This window comes from Pagrus major, chromosome 17 (assembly GCF_040436345.1).
Source record: "Pagrus major chromosome 17, Pma_NU_1.0".
NCBI classification, from domain to species: Eukaryota; Metazoa; Chordata; class Actinopteri; order Spariformes; family Sparidae; genus Pagrus; species Pagrus major.
The window spans coordinates 22,775,523-22,793,081 of record NC_133231.1 but is presented as its reverse complement, the minus strand read 5'-3'; the positions used below and the strand labels follow the sequence as shown (position 1 = coordinate 22,793,081).

The 17,559-nt window shown below is 40.2% G+C and overlaps 2 protein-coding genes across 2 annotated transcripts in view; one reads left to right on the top strand and one right to left on the bottom strand.

Annotated features, from left to right (window-relative positions):
- zc3h12aa (zinc finger CCCH-type containing 12Aa) overlaps window positions 1-17,559 on the top strand; it is a 339,114-nt gene that overhangs the window by 108,708 nt on the left and 212,847 nt on the right. The gene's annotated exons all lie outside the window — the stretch shown is intronic.
- The window catches only part of grik3 (glutamate ionotropic receptor kainate type subunit 3), a 105,546-nt gene that overhangs the window by 9,727 nt on the left and 78,260 nt on the right, over window positions 1-17,559 (bottom strand). Inside the window, exons 10-12 of the mRNA XM_073485219.1 lie at window positions 13,915-14,118; window positions 7,555-7,778; window positions 2,940-3,058 (exon numbers count right to left, since the gene is read on the bottom strand). Of these exons, the coding sequence (XP_073341320.1) occupies window positions 2,940-3,058; window positions 7,555-7,778; window positions 13,915-14,118 (547 nt within the window). The remainder of the gene's footprint in view (window positions 1-2,939; window positions 3,059-7,554; window positions 7,779-13,914; window positions 14,119-17,559) is intronic.

Sequence of the window (17,559 nt, the reverse complement as noted above, 5' to 3'; positions counted from 1 at the left end):
AACAAAGAAGGATTGTGACTTGTGTTAAAGTATATTTCTCAGGAAAGTGAATACAATTATGAATACCTTTTACACCTTAGTCTGCAGGCTATTCAGCGGCTGCATTATATTGTTATAAAAATCATAACATTTGACTGATGGAAGATGGAGAAATTTGTTTTCCATATTTATGAAATTTGGAGATAGCTTCAACAGAGGTTATAATAGGGAGGCTTTAATATCAAAAAGTCTGTTTTTTCGAAATTTGAAGATTGCTTGAGTTGAGGTCTGTGGCAGCGCTGTTGCATTTTTAACTCATTTTTAGATCGGTTTTATCATCCAGTTTTATGTTTTATATATCAAAGCGAGCACGGAGTACTTGATGCTCTCCGTTTCCATTCTGTTTCCACTGTTTCTCTGTGATGCATAAATATTCTTAGTTAACCAGCACTCAGGGAAACTGTCAGTGCTTTTAGACTAAATGTTGACCGAGGCTGAAAGAATTTTAGCAGTCCATTCATTTCTTGTGTGAGCTCCCTTGAATACTATAGACAATAAGGGAGTTAATGTATAATAGATGCACTCTGTCTGCAGTCACTACTAACATTACAGCACACATTTCTTAAGAGATCACAAAGAAGTCACTCTGGCACTACTATTCTCCTTTGAATAAATGAACAGAATGTTTTGTATCTAATGATGCTTTTTGAGATGTCAGTCTGGGGGAGAAAAAAAAAGAGCCATTCTCTGTGGACCCTGTAATGCATCGTGCTAAACATGATGCCCCGGTTTTTCTGGAGTGTTTCTTCCCACCAGCGATGCCTCACCTTACCATGAGAGAACAAGGCTTTCCCATGAGAATGATTACCTGCACTTAGCTTTCTCTCTGAGGAGTCATCGCGCAGAAACTCCCTTTAGAGCTTGAGGCTTTACTCGTAGTTAATTGCTTTTAAATAACGACACTTGGAAATGGAAATGTTTATTCCGAGGCAAGTAAATCTTGAATCTTTAAGAAGAGGCAAGGTCACAACTCTGATTTCTTAACCACTGATTAGTCTTGCATAAAGAATAGAATGAATGAGGCTTCAAAAATCATGCATCTTGGTGATATGCAGAGTAGAAATATATTTTAGAAAATCAAGAAAGAAATGTCAGTGGGAATGAGAGAATTTGGAATAAGGCAACTCACAAATCAAACATACTTTCAAAAATTAATTTATATGGGGAAACCAATTTACGGGAAATGATCAGACATATGTTTGTTGTGAGCGAAAGCCTACCGAGACCCCTAAGAACGCTTTTGAAGTACACAGAGTGTTTGCTTTTGCACCTCCTCACATTTTGTGTTCTTTGTGTTGTGTATGACACCTCCCTCCCACAGACAAGCTGGTAGATTTTTTTTTTTTTGGATCTTCTCAAACACGTCCATTTGCATTTTAAACATGTCAAGGAAATGGCTTCCGTCTCAGCTGCTGTCACTGTTTGGCAGACAAGCAGGGGATGTCTGTTTATGTGACACAGACAAAATACACCTCGCCGCAGATACCGCCATGCAGCATGTGTTACAAGGTGCCGGAGCACAAATGGGCGTCGCGGAAAGACAGAAACAGCCCGTGTCGTTTTTTTTAAACTCAGACAAATTATGTTCAGGATCATTGTCAAGATATGTTTAACAATGCTCGATGAGAAATTCATGTTGTAATGATCGTGCAAGCACAAAAATTCTGCATCATATTTTCTTTATAAATAATAAATTTATTATAGAGCGAACTGTACTTCATATTAACTCCCTGATGTGAAAACAATATTCAGGGAACTGTGAATAAAAACTAATTAGGAGCAGCAGCTTCTGTTTACTACTGTAAATATGACAAACGGTGGAGCTCAGGTATAGACAGACAACACTGTGAGCCACAGTATGAATTTTAATGGGGAATTCTCCCCTGTTTAGTTTAATAATATAGGCAACTAACTAGCTCATCTTGTTTTGATTCTCTCTCCTCTCCCTCCCGGCACGCCGGTGCTAAACTCGTAACCCTCTGCATGCACCGCAAATTGGCAGAGCTGCTATGCAGTTTCACAAGAGTGCTGCCGAGCTTCTGTGCTTAATGAATTGCTGAATGTGTTTGCTATCCTTACGGGCAAAGATCCACTGCCGAGTCTCGCTAAGCCTCCTTGATTTGTCTTGTTACATTGAGGTTAAACATTTTATTACTTGGGTCTTTTTCCTCTGCGTTTTGTTTTTTTTTCCTGGCTTTCATTTGCTTACCTGTCCTTTTGAGGCTCACCTAGCAATTGATTTGTATCCCTTTTTTTTTTTTTTTTTTTTAGAATAAAATCTGCAATAGGAGTTTTAGTGGGTTTTTGTATTGAAAGACGAAAATTGCTGCTTTTGCTCTGGCTGGTTTAAAAAATTACACATGAGCATCAAACAAGATTGCAGTGACATTTAATTGGCAGGCTACTTGTTGGACAGTTCAAAGCGAGACATATGGATTCCCTACAGCGGGTCACTCTGAGTGCAAGTCGTACAGCGCTGGAAACATCACAGCAGCCAGTTCTAGCATGGCTGACAGCCGGTATCTGTCAGACATGCTCCTCAACTTACCCTTTTCGTCCTAACACTCGGAAAGCTCTTGAGCAGGGCCAGCGACTGCGTTATGGGGAAATAAATGCAGCGATGTTTTCCATCCTCAGCTGACAATCTCTGACAAGTGTCTGGCACCTACTCTTCCCTTTTTTAAACAGCAGGTAGGTGACAACAGCCTTTCTTTGTCATGTAAGACTGAGCTCTGCAGTTGTTCTTGACAGGTAAATGTCTTATGAAACAGTCACGGAATGGAAATCATGGAGCTTGTCAGTTAAAGAGGCAGAAAGTGGGAGCTAGCAGCGCACAGGAAGAGAGGTGTGGTGTGATAGTATTGTTTCTGACAGGATAGAGGATGTGCGCACCGGCATACCTTGTTGCATTAAGGAGCCGACTCCGAACCAGAAGCTGTTGAGGAGGGTGAAGTTGTTCTCCACCACGTCTGATCCGGGGTTACAAGGATGGGCGTCGTACCATTCATACGGGCTGAACCTGGGAAACGAGACAGGAAGTCATAAAGCTGTTTTTAAAGCTGCATCGGTTGCAAGCTCTGAGAAAATGCGAGAATGATATCTTTATCCTTCTTGAACACTATTCTCTCCTTAGGAAGAATCACAAAAATTGTATTAGCTTAAGGAGCTATTCTGAGTCACAGCTCCTTTAGAGTTCTGCTTTTGGTTTTGAGTCACAAAATGACGGCATGAGAGCAGCAGCTCCTCGAGGCAGAAGTTGAAGAGGCACTAACAGATTTTTTTGGCCACTTGGAAGCAACAGAAAAAGCTGTAAACACAACATTGATAATCATTGTAAAGTAGCTGTGGTAAACATTTTAGCAAACAGTTACCAATCCAGCAAATTTAAATATTCAATAAATACATAGCAACACTAGCACGGCGCAAACAGAGTAATTTGCCTAAAACACTGACCTTGAGTGTTTTTAATTACATGTAAATTTTCCATCTAATGCTGTTTATATAAGCTCACTGTAAAGGGTCACATTATAAGTTATATTATAAGTTTTTTTTAATCATGTTGAGTGTATAAATTAAATAACAGCATGTGTTATTTATTATATCACCTGAGACAGAATAACACATTTGAAATGCATTTATGTGTAATACTTGAATAATAAACACTTGAAAAACACATGAGTGTAGAAGTTCGCTTAACTTTATAATAATAATAATTGAATAAACACACAAGTTGTAAGTATAAGTCTGCATTAATTTAATTTATTCTGACGTTATACATTGACTCAACGTAAAATAATAAACTTTACACTTAATGTGACACTTTACTTTAAGCCTATGTTATAAAATTAGATGGAGAATGTTCAGATAATTAAAATACTTAAGTTAAGTTTTAAGAAATAATAGTTTTTTATGCCTCTGCACCGGCGATAGCTGCGACCGCTGCCGTTATGTTTTCGGGTTGTCCGTCCGCTTCTCGTGAATGCCGTATCTCAAGAAGGCCTTTGAATTTTATGAAAACTGGCACTAACATCCACTTGGACTCAGGGATGAACTGATATGATTCATATTAAAATTATGACAATATCTTACACAGATGGGATGAAATGATGAAGCTATGACAGAATATATCCAAAAGGTCAAATGTTAACTTCACTTCATAATATACTGCAAAATAATGTTCTGCCTCTTATTCAATGCCAAAGCTCAGGAACAGCAACTTGACTGGTGAGGCTGTAATTCTAGTTTGAGTGTTGTCTCTGCGGACCCAAGATTGTAAGTTTCAGCTCTGTTTTGGTCTCCACCCACTCCTCAGAGTAGGTGGAGATCCCTTAACCATCGACACGCTCCACTACAGTATGTTCACCAGTTAGGTCATAACTTCTGTCTACCATTTGCTGGTGGGCAGTTATTTTTTTCACTGAAAACAGACGGCTGCTGTTTTCAGTGAGTGCAGATGATTAAAACTCTGTAAAGCTGAGGGCAAGAGCAGAGTTGAGTTATCCATTGTTCACACAGAAAAACTGAATAGCATAGATTTAATAAAGTGACTTTGGGCAGTCTTAATGTCTAGGGAAACAATGTGACCACCCATCCATATATTTTTGAGTTATTACGCAGTTTCATTGGATTTATATGTATAAAGTTTGTCCATCACATCAAAAATATTTTAAAAATCTGGTCCTGGTCTTATCTTCAGATATCTTCTCCTGAAGGTGACCAACGAGGCACAAAAATATAAATCTTCAGAGGTATATAAAATGTCATGTTTGAGATTGTGAGGTGTTAAGGCTCCTCTTAAAGTAACATGAAACCCTACAGCATGCATCCGTCCATATCGCTGCCATTTAGTTTGACACCTACTGAAAATGCTGCGCACCATCATTTTCAGAGGCAGATGCTGAGATAAAACATGCTAAATGTCACGACTTTCGTCTTTAAAAATGCATTAATATAATGTGAAGAAATCTTTTTTCTGGTTGTTCTGTTGAGTGGAATTGGATCCCTTAGACTGCAGATAGTATCTCCTCAAAATGTAGCATATCTGCTGCTTTGATGAGATATAATAGTAAGTGGTAATGGCAGAAAAAAACATTTTCTCCGAAACCAGATAACTAACTAAAACGATCCACAACCCTGGAACCCACATCGGTGAATTCTCAAGTGCATATTTTTTAGCTTAGGACCACAGTGGGAGGAATGTAGACAGATTTGATTGAAATATATATTGTTGAAGAGATAGATACACTTCAATCTAATTACATGCTGCAGGAATATTTTCTAATACATCAGCAGTCTATTTTAATCAGACACTGAACAGGCCTAATGGTTAATCGTGAAAAAGCTTTATAATGGAGTCTTTTCCAGCCGTCATTGATTGTTGAATCTTAGTTAAGCAATCAGACATCTGAAAGGACGGACAATACAAGTGTTTTTGTTCAGTGTTTCTTGTGCTTTAAAATGAATTCTGTCAAAAATATTTAATAGTGTTTTCATCTCAAAGAGTTTCTTTTAATATTCCCAACTCATGTGCCCGTAACATTTGCAGACATCAGAGAGGCCTTGGGCAGCGCTTGTACAAATGTGGTACTCCCTGCCCTTTCAATTAATCCATTCAGTCTCATCTTGTTTTTTCCTTTAATGTTAAATTGAAAGCCGTGGTCTAACAATGTGTGCTAGCGAAGAGGCATGTGAAGTATTAGAGGCTTTATGCCCATCCAAAGTACACGTGAACTGGACTTGAACAGGCCACAAATGGAGAAAAGGGCAATGTCTTTTCTTCATTTCACTATGTTGAGTGCAATTTCCACACAGACAATGTTACAGTGCTGATTCAATTCCCCTGCTAATTTCTAAAAAGGTTGTGCTGGCAAACAGAGCCATAAGCTTGCTTCAGACTGCGTGCTGAACAATCCTATACAAAACTGTCTGCTAAACAACACTATTAGCTGCTGGCCAAGAGTACAGCCTACACAGAGGAGCTGGTCTGGAAACAGCTTGGCGTCCAAACATAACAGGAAGCAAAGTATTATGTTGAATTTGTACTACAACCCTATAATGTACTGTCATGTATTGTTTGAGACTTCTAATCTTTGATATGTGGCCACAAATAAATAATATCATGGATACATTAAAGGAACACAAAGTGTTGCCATCTAAGTTAGTAAAATGTGCAGAAAAGGGCTGTAACTAACTATAGAGAAACATACATATATACATACATACATACATACATACATACATACATACATACATGCAATATATTTGGATCCACAAACTTATTTAATATATTGGATCTATCTGAAGAACAAAACCCAATCGTTTTTCTTGTACAATTCGTTGTCAACGCTTTATTTATTTCCTCCAGCTATACAAGAGTAACCACTTTTAAATCTCTCAACATTATTAAATGTAAAGGCAAATATATTATCTCCTTACATCCTCTTAAATCCTTAGTTTTAAGGCACAGGCTTACATGTGAAAATGAAAAGAAGCTTTTGTTTTAACATGCACATTAGCCACGTCATTTATCTTCAACTGTGGACTAAAATGTGCCTTTGGACAAATAAATATAAGGTTCCTTGCATCATAATTATTATGCTGCAGCAGCGCTGCAAAGTGTTTTCTCCCTAATGCAGTTGGTAATGTCTTGACATCTCTGTCCAGCATTTAAAATTACCTACTTGTGCTGAAGTAGCCCTCTTATTGTTCGCCACCGTCTCTTTAATGCTCAAATGGCGCACTTGTAGGGATGCAGCTTATTCAGCGATCTAGGCCGGCCTCCAAAAAACTGATGCAACAATTTAAGATGATTTTGTACTTATGAGAAGCCACTCCAGAATTTGTTTGGTCTCACAACAGCGAATGAGGATAGAGGAGTGCAGCTGTTTGCTCTCAAGCCCCAGAACTGCTCTCAAAGCTCGCTTTTCTAGAACTTCCTCAAGCACCACTTTGCATGAGAAGCAGCAGGAAACACTGACAATGATGCTAACAGGATATTCATCATATTCATGACCACAAAAAATTTACAAGTGAGATACTTTTCAGCCAATCAAACAGATAATCTCCATCCATAATAATTTTATGGCTTATTACTGCCAGCAATTTCATTTTCTATGCTGATGATCAACTATAAATAGCATCACATCACATCAGGTGTGTATTTTATCTTTTTGTGCCGCTAAACATGATAATTAGAGAAGGGATCATTTTTTGCCTCAGCAAGTATTCATTTTAAACAACCTTTTTAAAGGTACACCGTCTAAAGCTCTATTACCATTTTTCAAAGACATCACACAGGAAACAAGAATTTGCTCACTGAATGAGACTTTGCAACTCTTCCTCCTCACACTGCTGGGCTGTAGAGAGCCCATGCAGACATAACTGCCTTGATCACTACCCACTGAGCAAACACAGTATGAGAAACTGGCTGGTGTAAATTACTATGTCTATTGAAAGACCTCATGGAAAATGTATGAAGGACTGAAAGGACAAATAGTATGTAACTTGTGGACTTACCTGGCAATGACAAAAAGGACACAGCTAACTCCCAGGTAGGCCAAGAGGATGTAGACCCAGATGTCAGGAGTCATGGGGTTCAGGAAGGAGAAGAAACCGTTGTTGGTGGTGTTGGGTTTGCGATACAGGATGCTGATGCCCATGCTCATGAAGGGCTTGGAGAAATCAACGACCTTTTCACGCATGTAGGTGATGGTGAGAGGAGCCACTGCCAAGTCTGCTCTCTGTAGTAGAAAAGCATAAGACAGTTGTTCTGATTACTATTTTCATATTGGCAGTGTCGTATATAGCTAGCTCTAGAGGTAGAGGTCCACCACTTTGGTCCGGAAAGAAATATTTCAGCCACCTTTGGATGCACTGCCATAAAATTTGGTATAGCTGACAATTATGGTCCCCAGGGGATGAATCCTTTGGGAACTTTGGTAAATCCTTGATTTTTTTTCTCCATTTGTGGCCTTGTGTTAAATGTCTGAACAACTATTGGATGAATGAAAAAGCATTAAGTTCAGTACAGACATTCATGTCCCCTTCCGGGTTATTCAATTTGAAACTTCATCTAGTGTGTCTGCTTTTCTGATGCTGGTATCATTGTTGGAACAACCCTAGTATAACATCAGCATTGTCATTTTGATTAGTTACCATTCTGACATTAGCATTTAGCTCAAAATGTAGCTGTGCCTAAGCATAGTGTGGCAAATGAGGGTGTAGGCTCTTAGACATGTAGCATCAGTGATACTGTGAATTATCCATTAGGGGGTTACAGCAGGGCTGTGCATACTGTATAACATTTGTCATTTATTCAAAGTTTGGAGACACACAATAATATATGGCTGTGACATCCTCTGTGTATATGAATTTGATAATGTGAATGTGAAATATGTTTCCGTCTCTTTGACGATGTCTTTTGGAAACAGTGGAGACAGATGCAGTTCCATCTATGAAGCCATTATCTCGTGTCACTAGAATGACATATGACACCATATAGCTTTATGCAACGGGCAGGGCTGAGCATGATGGATAAGTTTCAGTCACCTATTATATGCGTATGACTGCATATTCAGAAGGTTACCATTTATATTGGGGCCCCCACAACTCCCCTGCACCATGGCTGGACAGGAGGTTAATGAAACCAGCTGCTTGGTTCACGCTCGAATACCTCTTTCCTCCAAGAAACGACACAACTCACAAAAGGGAGGCTTTCCTTTTTTCTTCCTACATACTGAGCTGCGAGACAGGAACAGGGCTTGTTCATATATAACTATTTTCCGTTACAGCATTGTCACCAAGTAAAATGAGATCTTATGTTTGTTTGGGAACTTTATGCAAAGCCATTAGACCTAACCCCACAGGAACTGAATCTGCTTGTTTCAGAAACACACGACCTGAGTAAAATAAAAGGTAGCTGAGTGATGCAGCCTTCTTCTTCTTGCGAGGGCATCTTCGTTGTTTCGTAACACCTTAATACATTCAGTTTTTTGCACAATAACGTCTCTGTTTCTCGACCCTAAGGCTATTCTTAACATGAATTTAACTCACCCTGTGGCTTGGACAGGTCTTTCCTTAGATTCATGCGATAACTACCACCTGGCAGTAAACAAAGGTCAAAAAGAAAACATTCCCACTTTGAGTGTGGCACTGCGGATTACGTACTCCCGTGGTCAGCACCACGGTGGCTAAATACACGGTGGCCTCTGAAGAGATGGAAAGATGGGAAAACCAGTGCATCCTGCAGTGCGTCTGCTGTCTCTCTTAAACTATTCAAATTTGTACATCACATACTGCTCCCTCTGTTCTCCGCTGCCAGCTGAAGCTTTGAACCAACCTGCCACTCAGCCGGAAGATCAACCAGCATGCAGTTCCAGACATCCCTACGGTGGGCTAATATACATGCCGCATGTCCTTGTTCTGCTCACTGCTTAGGCACACAAACTGGGCACAAGCGAGATAACCTGATAGTGCCCTGCTGCGTGCCACATGGCTCAGTGTTATCTGGGTTTGCAGATGGTGAGCTTAGTGGTGTCCTCCCTCCGGACCTCCTCACCTGACGATCGCCGGGGGGATTCACGAAGTCACAACTGACGTGATTCGTGCGTTTCTATCTACTGACTTCACACACTGAACTTACTTCTTTCACAGCGAGCTGCGTGATAGTCTTTTGTTTTTGCAATTGCTCCGGTTCTCGTCGTACATTAATAACATACTGCTTACAAAGAAGGCTTTTTATCCCTCAACAAACACACAACAGTTTGTATATGCATTTTACAACTTATGATCATAATGCTTATAAAAGGATTGTCTAGCGCTTCCAGATAGCGCTGTTGTGTTGCTCCTTTTGTTCATTTTATGAACGTTTAGAGCAGATACAAAAGCACAATTTGCTTCAGTGCAATTGCAAAAACACACTTTGCTGAACCGTGCCATGGTTGCCGCAGATAACAGACAGCAATTTTTGCTGTGGGGATGCTGAGGGAATATATAAAAAGTCTGACTGGCCAGTTGTACAATCATTTACGAAACCCACAGCGAGAAGTGGATGCACAGCGTGACACTTCCTTGCACAACAGTAAAGATGATGCCTGAACCCTATTACATAATGAAGTCTAGTATCAAAATACAGAAAGGGCTAATGATGAAGCATACGCAATGCAATCAAGAAATTGTTGATATGCATAAGCAGCGTGTTCAGAGCGTTGTGGCCTAGAATAGTGATTCCCTCAAGGGGGCTTCGGCAGGCGAGACAGACGTGTTTGCTGCTGAGGCAGTTGAACTTTTGCCCTTGCAGCTTTGGGTCAGACACACCAGGTCATCCTGCTGTCGCAGATAAAAATCAAAATCACACTTGTCCACCCACTTGCAGTCACATGCTTCTCTACTTTACCGAAACAAAAACCTTAACAGAATGTGTGTTTAACCCGAATACAAATAAAGAAGTGTAGATTTGCATTCAGTCTGAAATCTGCTCGACTATTATCTATCTGTGTCGACAAATAGGGTGTGGGCTGGCTACAGCCTTCAGTCGAAGCATATATTAATTGCCATGACAGAAACAAATGATGTGCTAAGCATGCTATTAACATTTGCATCACGGCATGATTAAAGTGATCATCCATTGTGACTAAATCAAGTTTAACAAGGCCTGTTGCATCATTTAGCACCTTCCAAACAATGCCCTTTGGCACTGCAGTGAGCTTTGTTACTACACAGAGGAAAGTGAAGAGCTGTATGCTGCATCTTCTGCTGAATCTTTGCACTTGGGAACACTGCAGTTTATCATTACATGCGGAGTAAATCACATAATATTATCATGTTTGTCCAACAATATGTAAGAGGCAAACATACACTCTCTTTTAGAGCTTTACTCTATTTCTGTCAAATAACTGTCTCTGTATGACGAGATGTGTTGACCTACAGAGGTGGATGAAGCTTACAAACTCGTCTTGTTCTCTTAAAACGATGTCCGTCTAACAATTTTGTTTAATTACATAGTGCAGCTATGATTTATGAGGCAACACCATGTGAGCTGACGCCGTGGATGCATGAGCCTTGTGTTTCAGCGCCAGTTTATCAGCCGAAACCAACCGTTTTCCCTTGTTTTCTACCTCAAGCTTCATCTAACTCTGTTACCCTTTTTTAAGTAAAGGAACGGATTCCCAGTCAGCTGTTATAGCTCATCTTATCTATGTGTGTTACAAAGATAGCACGATGGGTTTTTAAGAGGTAAATAGAAAGTGGTTATGAGTACAAATTGTACAGATAGCAACTGTGACAGCAGACATTTACTTTTCCATTTTCTATCTATCCCTATAATTCGAGCAAATGCATACGCTATGTTCCATTGTATTTGGTATAGAACAGATAAATAAGAAAAGGTACAGTTCTTGTTATATTTGGGAAGAAATACAGCCCAAACATATTACCTCAGTGGAGGAGATGTGGCAGTTTGAGGTTTACTCAGCCACACAGGCCTCTCATATCAATCCAGGGTCAGATCTCTTGAGCTTGCCTTAAAGTTTATGTTTCAGGTCTGCTGAATCACGATCAGCTTATCCTCACCGACAGAGGGTAAGGGGAGCACTAGACCACAAAATAGAAACGACTAAAAATCGACAAAGAAGACGTCATGCGTCCTTGGCCATGCGATAAGGAGCGGTAAAAGCAATAACTAGCAGTATGGATTCTAATCTTCACTTCTGCCGCTATTTACAAAGGCAATAGACCAAAACAGTTTTTTTTTTTTTTTTAAATGAACGTACTGTACATTCTTAAAATTCATGCTAAAATGTCTCTAACTGTATCTTATTTTAATTTATATTCCATAAAACACAAGCAAATGGAGCCACTTGTTGGTGTGGATGTGTGCGTTCAACAGCTTATATTTATATTTACAGTAAGATTAGTCCAGAGGTCTCTATCAGCAGATGCTGCGTCTTCACAAAACGCATGTAAACCTTATGTCATAGTCAACATCAACACTTTTTTTTTCCAATCTGGATGCAAAATATTGAACAGATTGGCTGTGGCCACCTGCACATCCTCCCTTTTTAAACCATAGAACAGACTAATACAAAGAGCATATGTGCCGTTTAATGATGGAGTCATGCATCTCCATTTCGTGCCAGCTTTCTCTGCCTTTAGTAATCCATTTGTTCCCCTCAAGGTTATTGTTATTAACATGGATCTCACAAAAAGCTTGGATGGAGAAATAAAGTGCTGCAGTGGGAGCCCACCTTTCCCAACCCTTTCAGCACCAAGCCATTGACTCCTGCCATACGATTCCCTGCACTAAATGCCACTTAAGCTATTACAAGTTTTCAGCTGAGTACAGCGCTGACCCGATGGGGCTGAGGACAAAGAGAGAGCACTGACAGGGACACTTATGAAATGCCAGGAGAGAATTGCCGCCATCACTTGGATGTGAGGCTGTTTCATGGCCGCTCAGGCTTTGAGTTCGACACGGACAGCTGCGATTGCCCACCACGCCTCAGCAAGATGATTGCTGGTGTTTTCGCCCGCATCCTTACAATATATGCCATATCGTATGCTCATCCTAGATCCCCCGCTTTATCCAGCTGAAGGAAGTGGTTTGTCTCGCTGAATGGCATCAGTACACTTGTACCTTTTAGGCAACCTTGACATAATTGTGCCATAAATGTAACTGACAGCTTTGCAGGCTCTTCCTGACTTGTGCTCAATCATAACTATATCACTGCCCGCACAGAGGACATAACCTGCATGCAGTTCAATGGCATGCTGTTGTTGCTTTTTGTTTGCGTGATGATGTAAAAAAAAAAAAAAACTTTAATTGTAGGGATGCAGCACATGATAAAGGAACAGATTTACATTTTGGGAAAAATGTCTCATTCTCTGTTTTGCTAAGAGTTAGATAAGAAGATTGAGCCCGCAGCTGATTAGCTTAGCTTTGCATAAAGACTGGAAACAGGCAGAAACAGCTAGCCTGCTCAGTCCAAAAGTAACATCTCGTAATCTCGCGTATTAACACATGAAACCTCATTTGCTTTAATCACTAAAAAATGAAAATGTGTCATTTAAAGGAGGGGTTTATTATAGCAAATAAGCTTATTTCGCAAACTGTCAAACTATTCCTTTAAGGAAATATGTATATAAAACAGTAATAGGACTGAAGTAATTATCTGTGGTCATGCCTTCATTACACCACAATTGGACTATTGCAGTTCCTTATATTCAGGGTTTTCCCAGCCTCCATTAATTTGATAAATGCATTAATTTATCTGCAGTTGGTCCATAATGCAGCTGCAAGGATGTAGACTGGTACTAAAATAACCCAAGTCCCAGCTTCCCTTCATTGGCTAACAGTTTGTTTCAGAATTTAACCACGACCTTGGTGATTACATTGAAGGCTCTCAATGGGCACCATCTTACATCACAGACCTTATTCACTGGTACTCAGCTCCTAGGTCTCTTAGATCTGACTCTGTCATATGGTCGCAACAACAACAAAAAAAAGGTGACAGAGCATTTGCAGTCATTGCTCCATGTTTGTGGAACCAGTTGCCGTTGGATATTGGACGTGCCTCTTTTTCTTCTAGGCTGAAAAGGCTGACTGGCTTTTCTGGCCCACAGATTTTAGAAAATGTTGTCTTGTCTATAACTTTTCCCTTGTTAACTGTTGCCATTGGTATGTTTGTAAAATGACAAAGCTATGACATTTGATATGTAAAAGGTCAGAGGTTAAATACACTGACATAATATTCTGCAAAAACATTTCTGGCCATTTATATTCTTTTGCACAGCACTTTGGTCATCTTATGCTGTGTTCAAATGCACTCTAGAAACTTGACATAAAAAATGTAAGGCAGACAAACTTGAAGCACAACTTACGTGTTCTATGAGTTCCCTGATCATGCCGTTCCACTGGCCCTTCTCGTCCTGGGAGCCGTATTTCCCATCAGGCACCAGACGGATCTCATACGTGAAGCCCAGGATGGTGGCCAGCTCTTTGAGCAAGTCGATGCAGAATCCTTCAAAACGGTCGTTCCCCACCAGCGCCTTGTCAGACTTCTTAAGCATGACATATGGCTCCTCCTGCACAGACCCAAAAGATCAAATGAAAAGCAATGGTGAGGTCAGCTTTTTCAATTTGTCTCAGCACATGGATCTAATTGAAGCAAAGTGATCCGAGCTGATGACTCGCTGTCGCGTTTAACAGGCAGTGACAGCAGATTCAAGTTCAGTGTGCGGGTGCGGGGAGTGTTAAAATATGAAAGAAGGCTGAGGTTTTTTCCTACACTGATGCATTAACAAGAAGAGAGGAGTGTAATGCAAGTCTTGTAAATTGCAAAGCTGTGACCAGTGTTTCATATATTGATGGTAATGCACGCAGAAAGAATGTTTATACTATCCATTGTGCCTGCAGTGTGTTGAGCTAGCTAAACCCACTGTCTCCCTCACACTGCTGTGCGTTGACCTATATAGCTGGTGCACAGGTCGGTTCATTTTATGGTCAGGTGGCTGACACTCTTTACTGGCCTGTAATATCCTGCCTGGCTGCTCATAATTTGGGTTGTATAAAAGCCTGATTAGGAACAGAATGCCGCAGTGAAATGGAACATGCCCACGACGTAGCCTTCATCAATTGACACCAACCTCCGAGGGAGAGCAACGGAGCTGATGCCTGCAGTGACAATGACTAACACAGAATAGCTCATAAATGATTTCCTTTATTTAGTGCCTGTTACCATTTCCCTGCCAGATAGACTTGCGTATCCCACTGTGCATTTCAAAAACACGTTGGTCCATTTATGCAACGGCTGTAATACAATTTATTGCCTCGAATAGCCAGATGTATAATTTACAAACTGAGCTCAGAAGCCCAGTAATTGATTCTCTAGTGAAGGTGACCCCTGCTTTGTGTTTTTCTTTTTCTAACTGCAGCTTGTGTGGCACTAAGTAAACAGATGCAGTCAAAGAGCAGAGAATAGGTAGTCACAGCACTATTTATTCCCTCGGGAAATAGTTTATCATGGGTGGGGGGAGGAGTGGAGGTGGCGCGGGTGGAGGTGGGGGCAACAATAATTTAACATCATCTGCTGTCGGCATGTGGACACATGATGATGGTCGTTGAGCCGCCTGTAAAGAAAAGCGTAAACCAAACTAACATCCAGCAGGGTGTAATTTATTCAATAAATTCCAACAAAATAAAAACAGTTAACGATCAACATCTTTAATTGTTTGCTCTCAAAAATAAAAAATAAAAAAAGGAAGCCACTCGGACATTACAAATTAAGATGGCCTCTTAAATAAATAATAAGTTATGAATACTTGATGACAATGCATTTAGGGAGCGGGTGCATCATTGCAACGAACTTTGCAAAAGTTGTCCAATTAACTTGATCAAAAAGTTTGCATGTTAAGGGAAAAAAGTCATTACCATCTGTTTCTAGCCCTCCAATTCTTGCTATTCCCTAAGGTTTGGACTCAAATCAAAGTGTTTGTACCAGCTCTACCCTCACAGTCGCAGCATGGGCGTGCATAACAGAAAGAGGAGGGAGGTGGGCTTGCGCAGAGACATCACAGGCAATGGAGTGCAAACAATTAATGTAAGTGGGAAAACACATTAAGTGCCTTAATCTCTTCGACAAAGTTATCACTATAAAGCTGTCAGACGTCTTGTTCATGCATCACTGGAATCAGTTTGATGCAATGTCATTACACTAAGAGGCGGGATTGATATTAAAGTTGAAACTGTCTTCAGCAATTTGAAAGTAGCCAGTTTTATCATCTTAAACTAATGATTCCGAACGAAATAGCAAATCGAGTCAGAAAATATTCAAAGGCATAAAGATCCGAAAATTTCTTTTGGAGATGTGTAAAAAGCCACAGAAACACTTGAACTACTTGGTGAGGAACACATCCACATTAATACCACTCTAGCTACAACATGAAATCAGCAAATACTGACACTTCCCAGTGCAGCAGTTCAACATCTCACCACTTAAATCCTTTTTCCACTTCTGCTCTTTGAGACGGAATTAACATAGATGGCGCCTGATAGGCATTAATTATGTCTCGCCTTGACCTCACTTGTCATAATTATAGCCTTGTGGTCCAATATAGTTGTAATGATAGTGCTTATCGTTGTGGCTTGTGTATCTGTCCTGAAAAGGTGCACTGTGTCAGCACCTCCTCGATAGCTCCACAAAGACATCCAAACATCCAGTGACAGTGTTAAGTACATACAACTGGGGATCTGGGCTACGATGTGGAGCTGAGGGAGGGAACTCCTCGTTCTCTCTATCCGCACATGTAATTAATGCATTCTCAGGAACAGTTCATCGTGCTTTACTGTCTCCTCCTTTATTTTTTGCTCCAGGCTTTGTACACTTAAGTATGATCATGATGTTAACATCCCATCGGAATCATTGGTAATTGAGTGCCTGTTCTCGAGTCTCCTACCCTCTGACATGGGGTAATGTTGCCAAGCTTCCTGTTCCTGCATGGCGCACATGCAGTTTCTGACAATGGTGATAATTTTTTAACATTTGTAATTCTTTGTTAAACAATATGCAGGCTTCTCATTTCTAGCCAGTGTTTAACTGTAACAACAACTGTCTGTTTTTTTTTTTTATCAGCTGTAGACTAGCTAGCTAATTAAGCTAAGGTTAGTGGTTGAAAATGTCTTCCTCTGTGACTTCTTATGTTTCCAACTGATTTGTTTTAACACCAGAACCCTGTAAAAGGGGTCTTAGATCCCCTTCACACATCTGTTAAGAGCTACACTTTCTCTAAAGTGTGTCTGACATAGTTTTTGCAGAAAAAAAGTATAATTACCACATTAAAATCCTTAAAACGGCACCTTCTCCCTTGTTAAAACACCCAGAAAACATGAATATGCAAATATTTTCACAACTTTAATTGCTGGACACAACATGTCTCCAACTTTACTGTAAAGTCCATTCTCAGTGTGTGTGCGCTGTAGGCTTCAAGTTTCCACGTCACACTTGTGTATGCTACATATTGGACTACGATTGGCCTTCAAACCATTTGTGATGTCACAAATCGTGCTCGTAGGCCCGATTGTCAACAGATTGTTTTGACTGAAGGGGGTTTTAAATATACACAAGATGGCTGCATGTACGACTGTGGTAGAGGACGGAGGCTAAAGCCAACAGCACTGTTTTGTTATGCAGTGCAGAGCTAGATAGTATCAGAATGAGGGAAAATGTAAGATCAGACTCTTATTTTATTCTGACATTGGTTGTTATGCATACATGTTGAGAGTTGAGAGTTTAGCTTTTTGCTTTATTCTTCATATTCTCAAACACTGATCATCTCATTAATGTTTCCCTTTTAAGATTACAATAAAAAAGGCTTTGAGGAGGAGGCTTAGCAATGATTTAAGACAAGCATAAAGAAGTGTAAACTTCCCCATACGCAGTAAAGAGCGAGACAGAAGAACACATATTATAATAAAACTCCAATACCGTGGCTTCCAGACAGTGGGGAAATATGTAAGCTAGCTAGCCA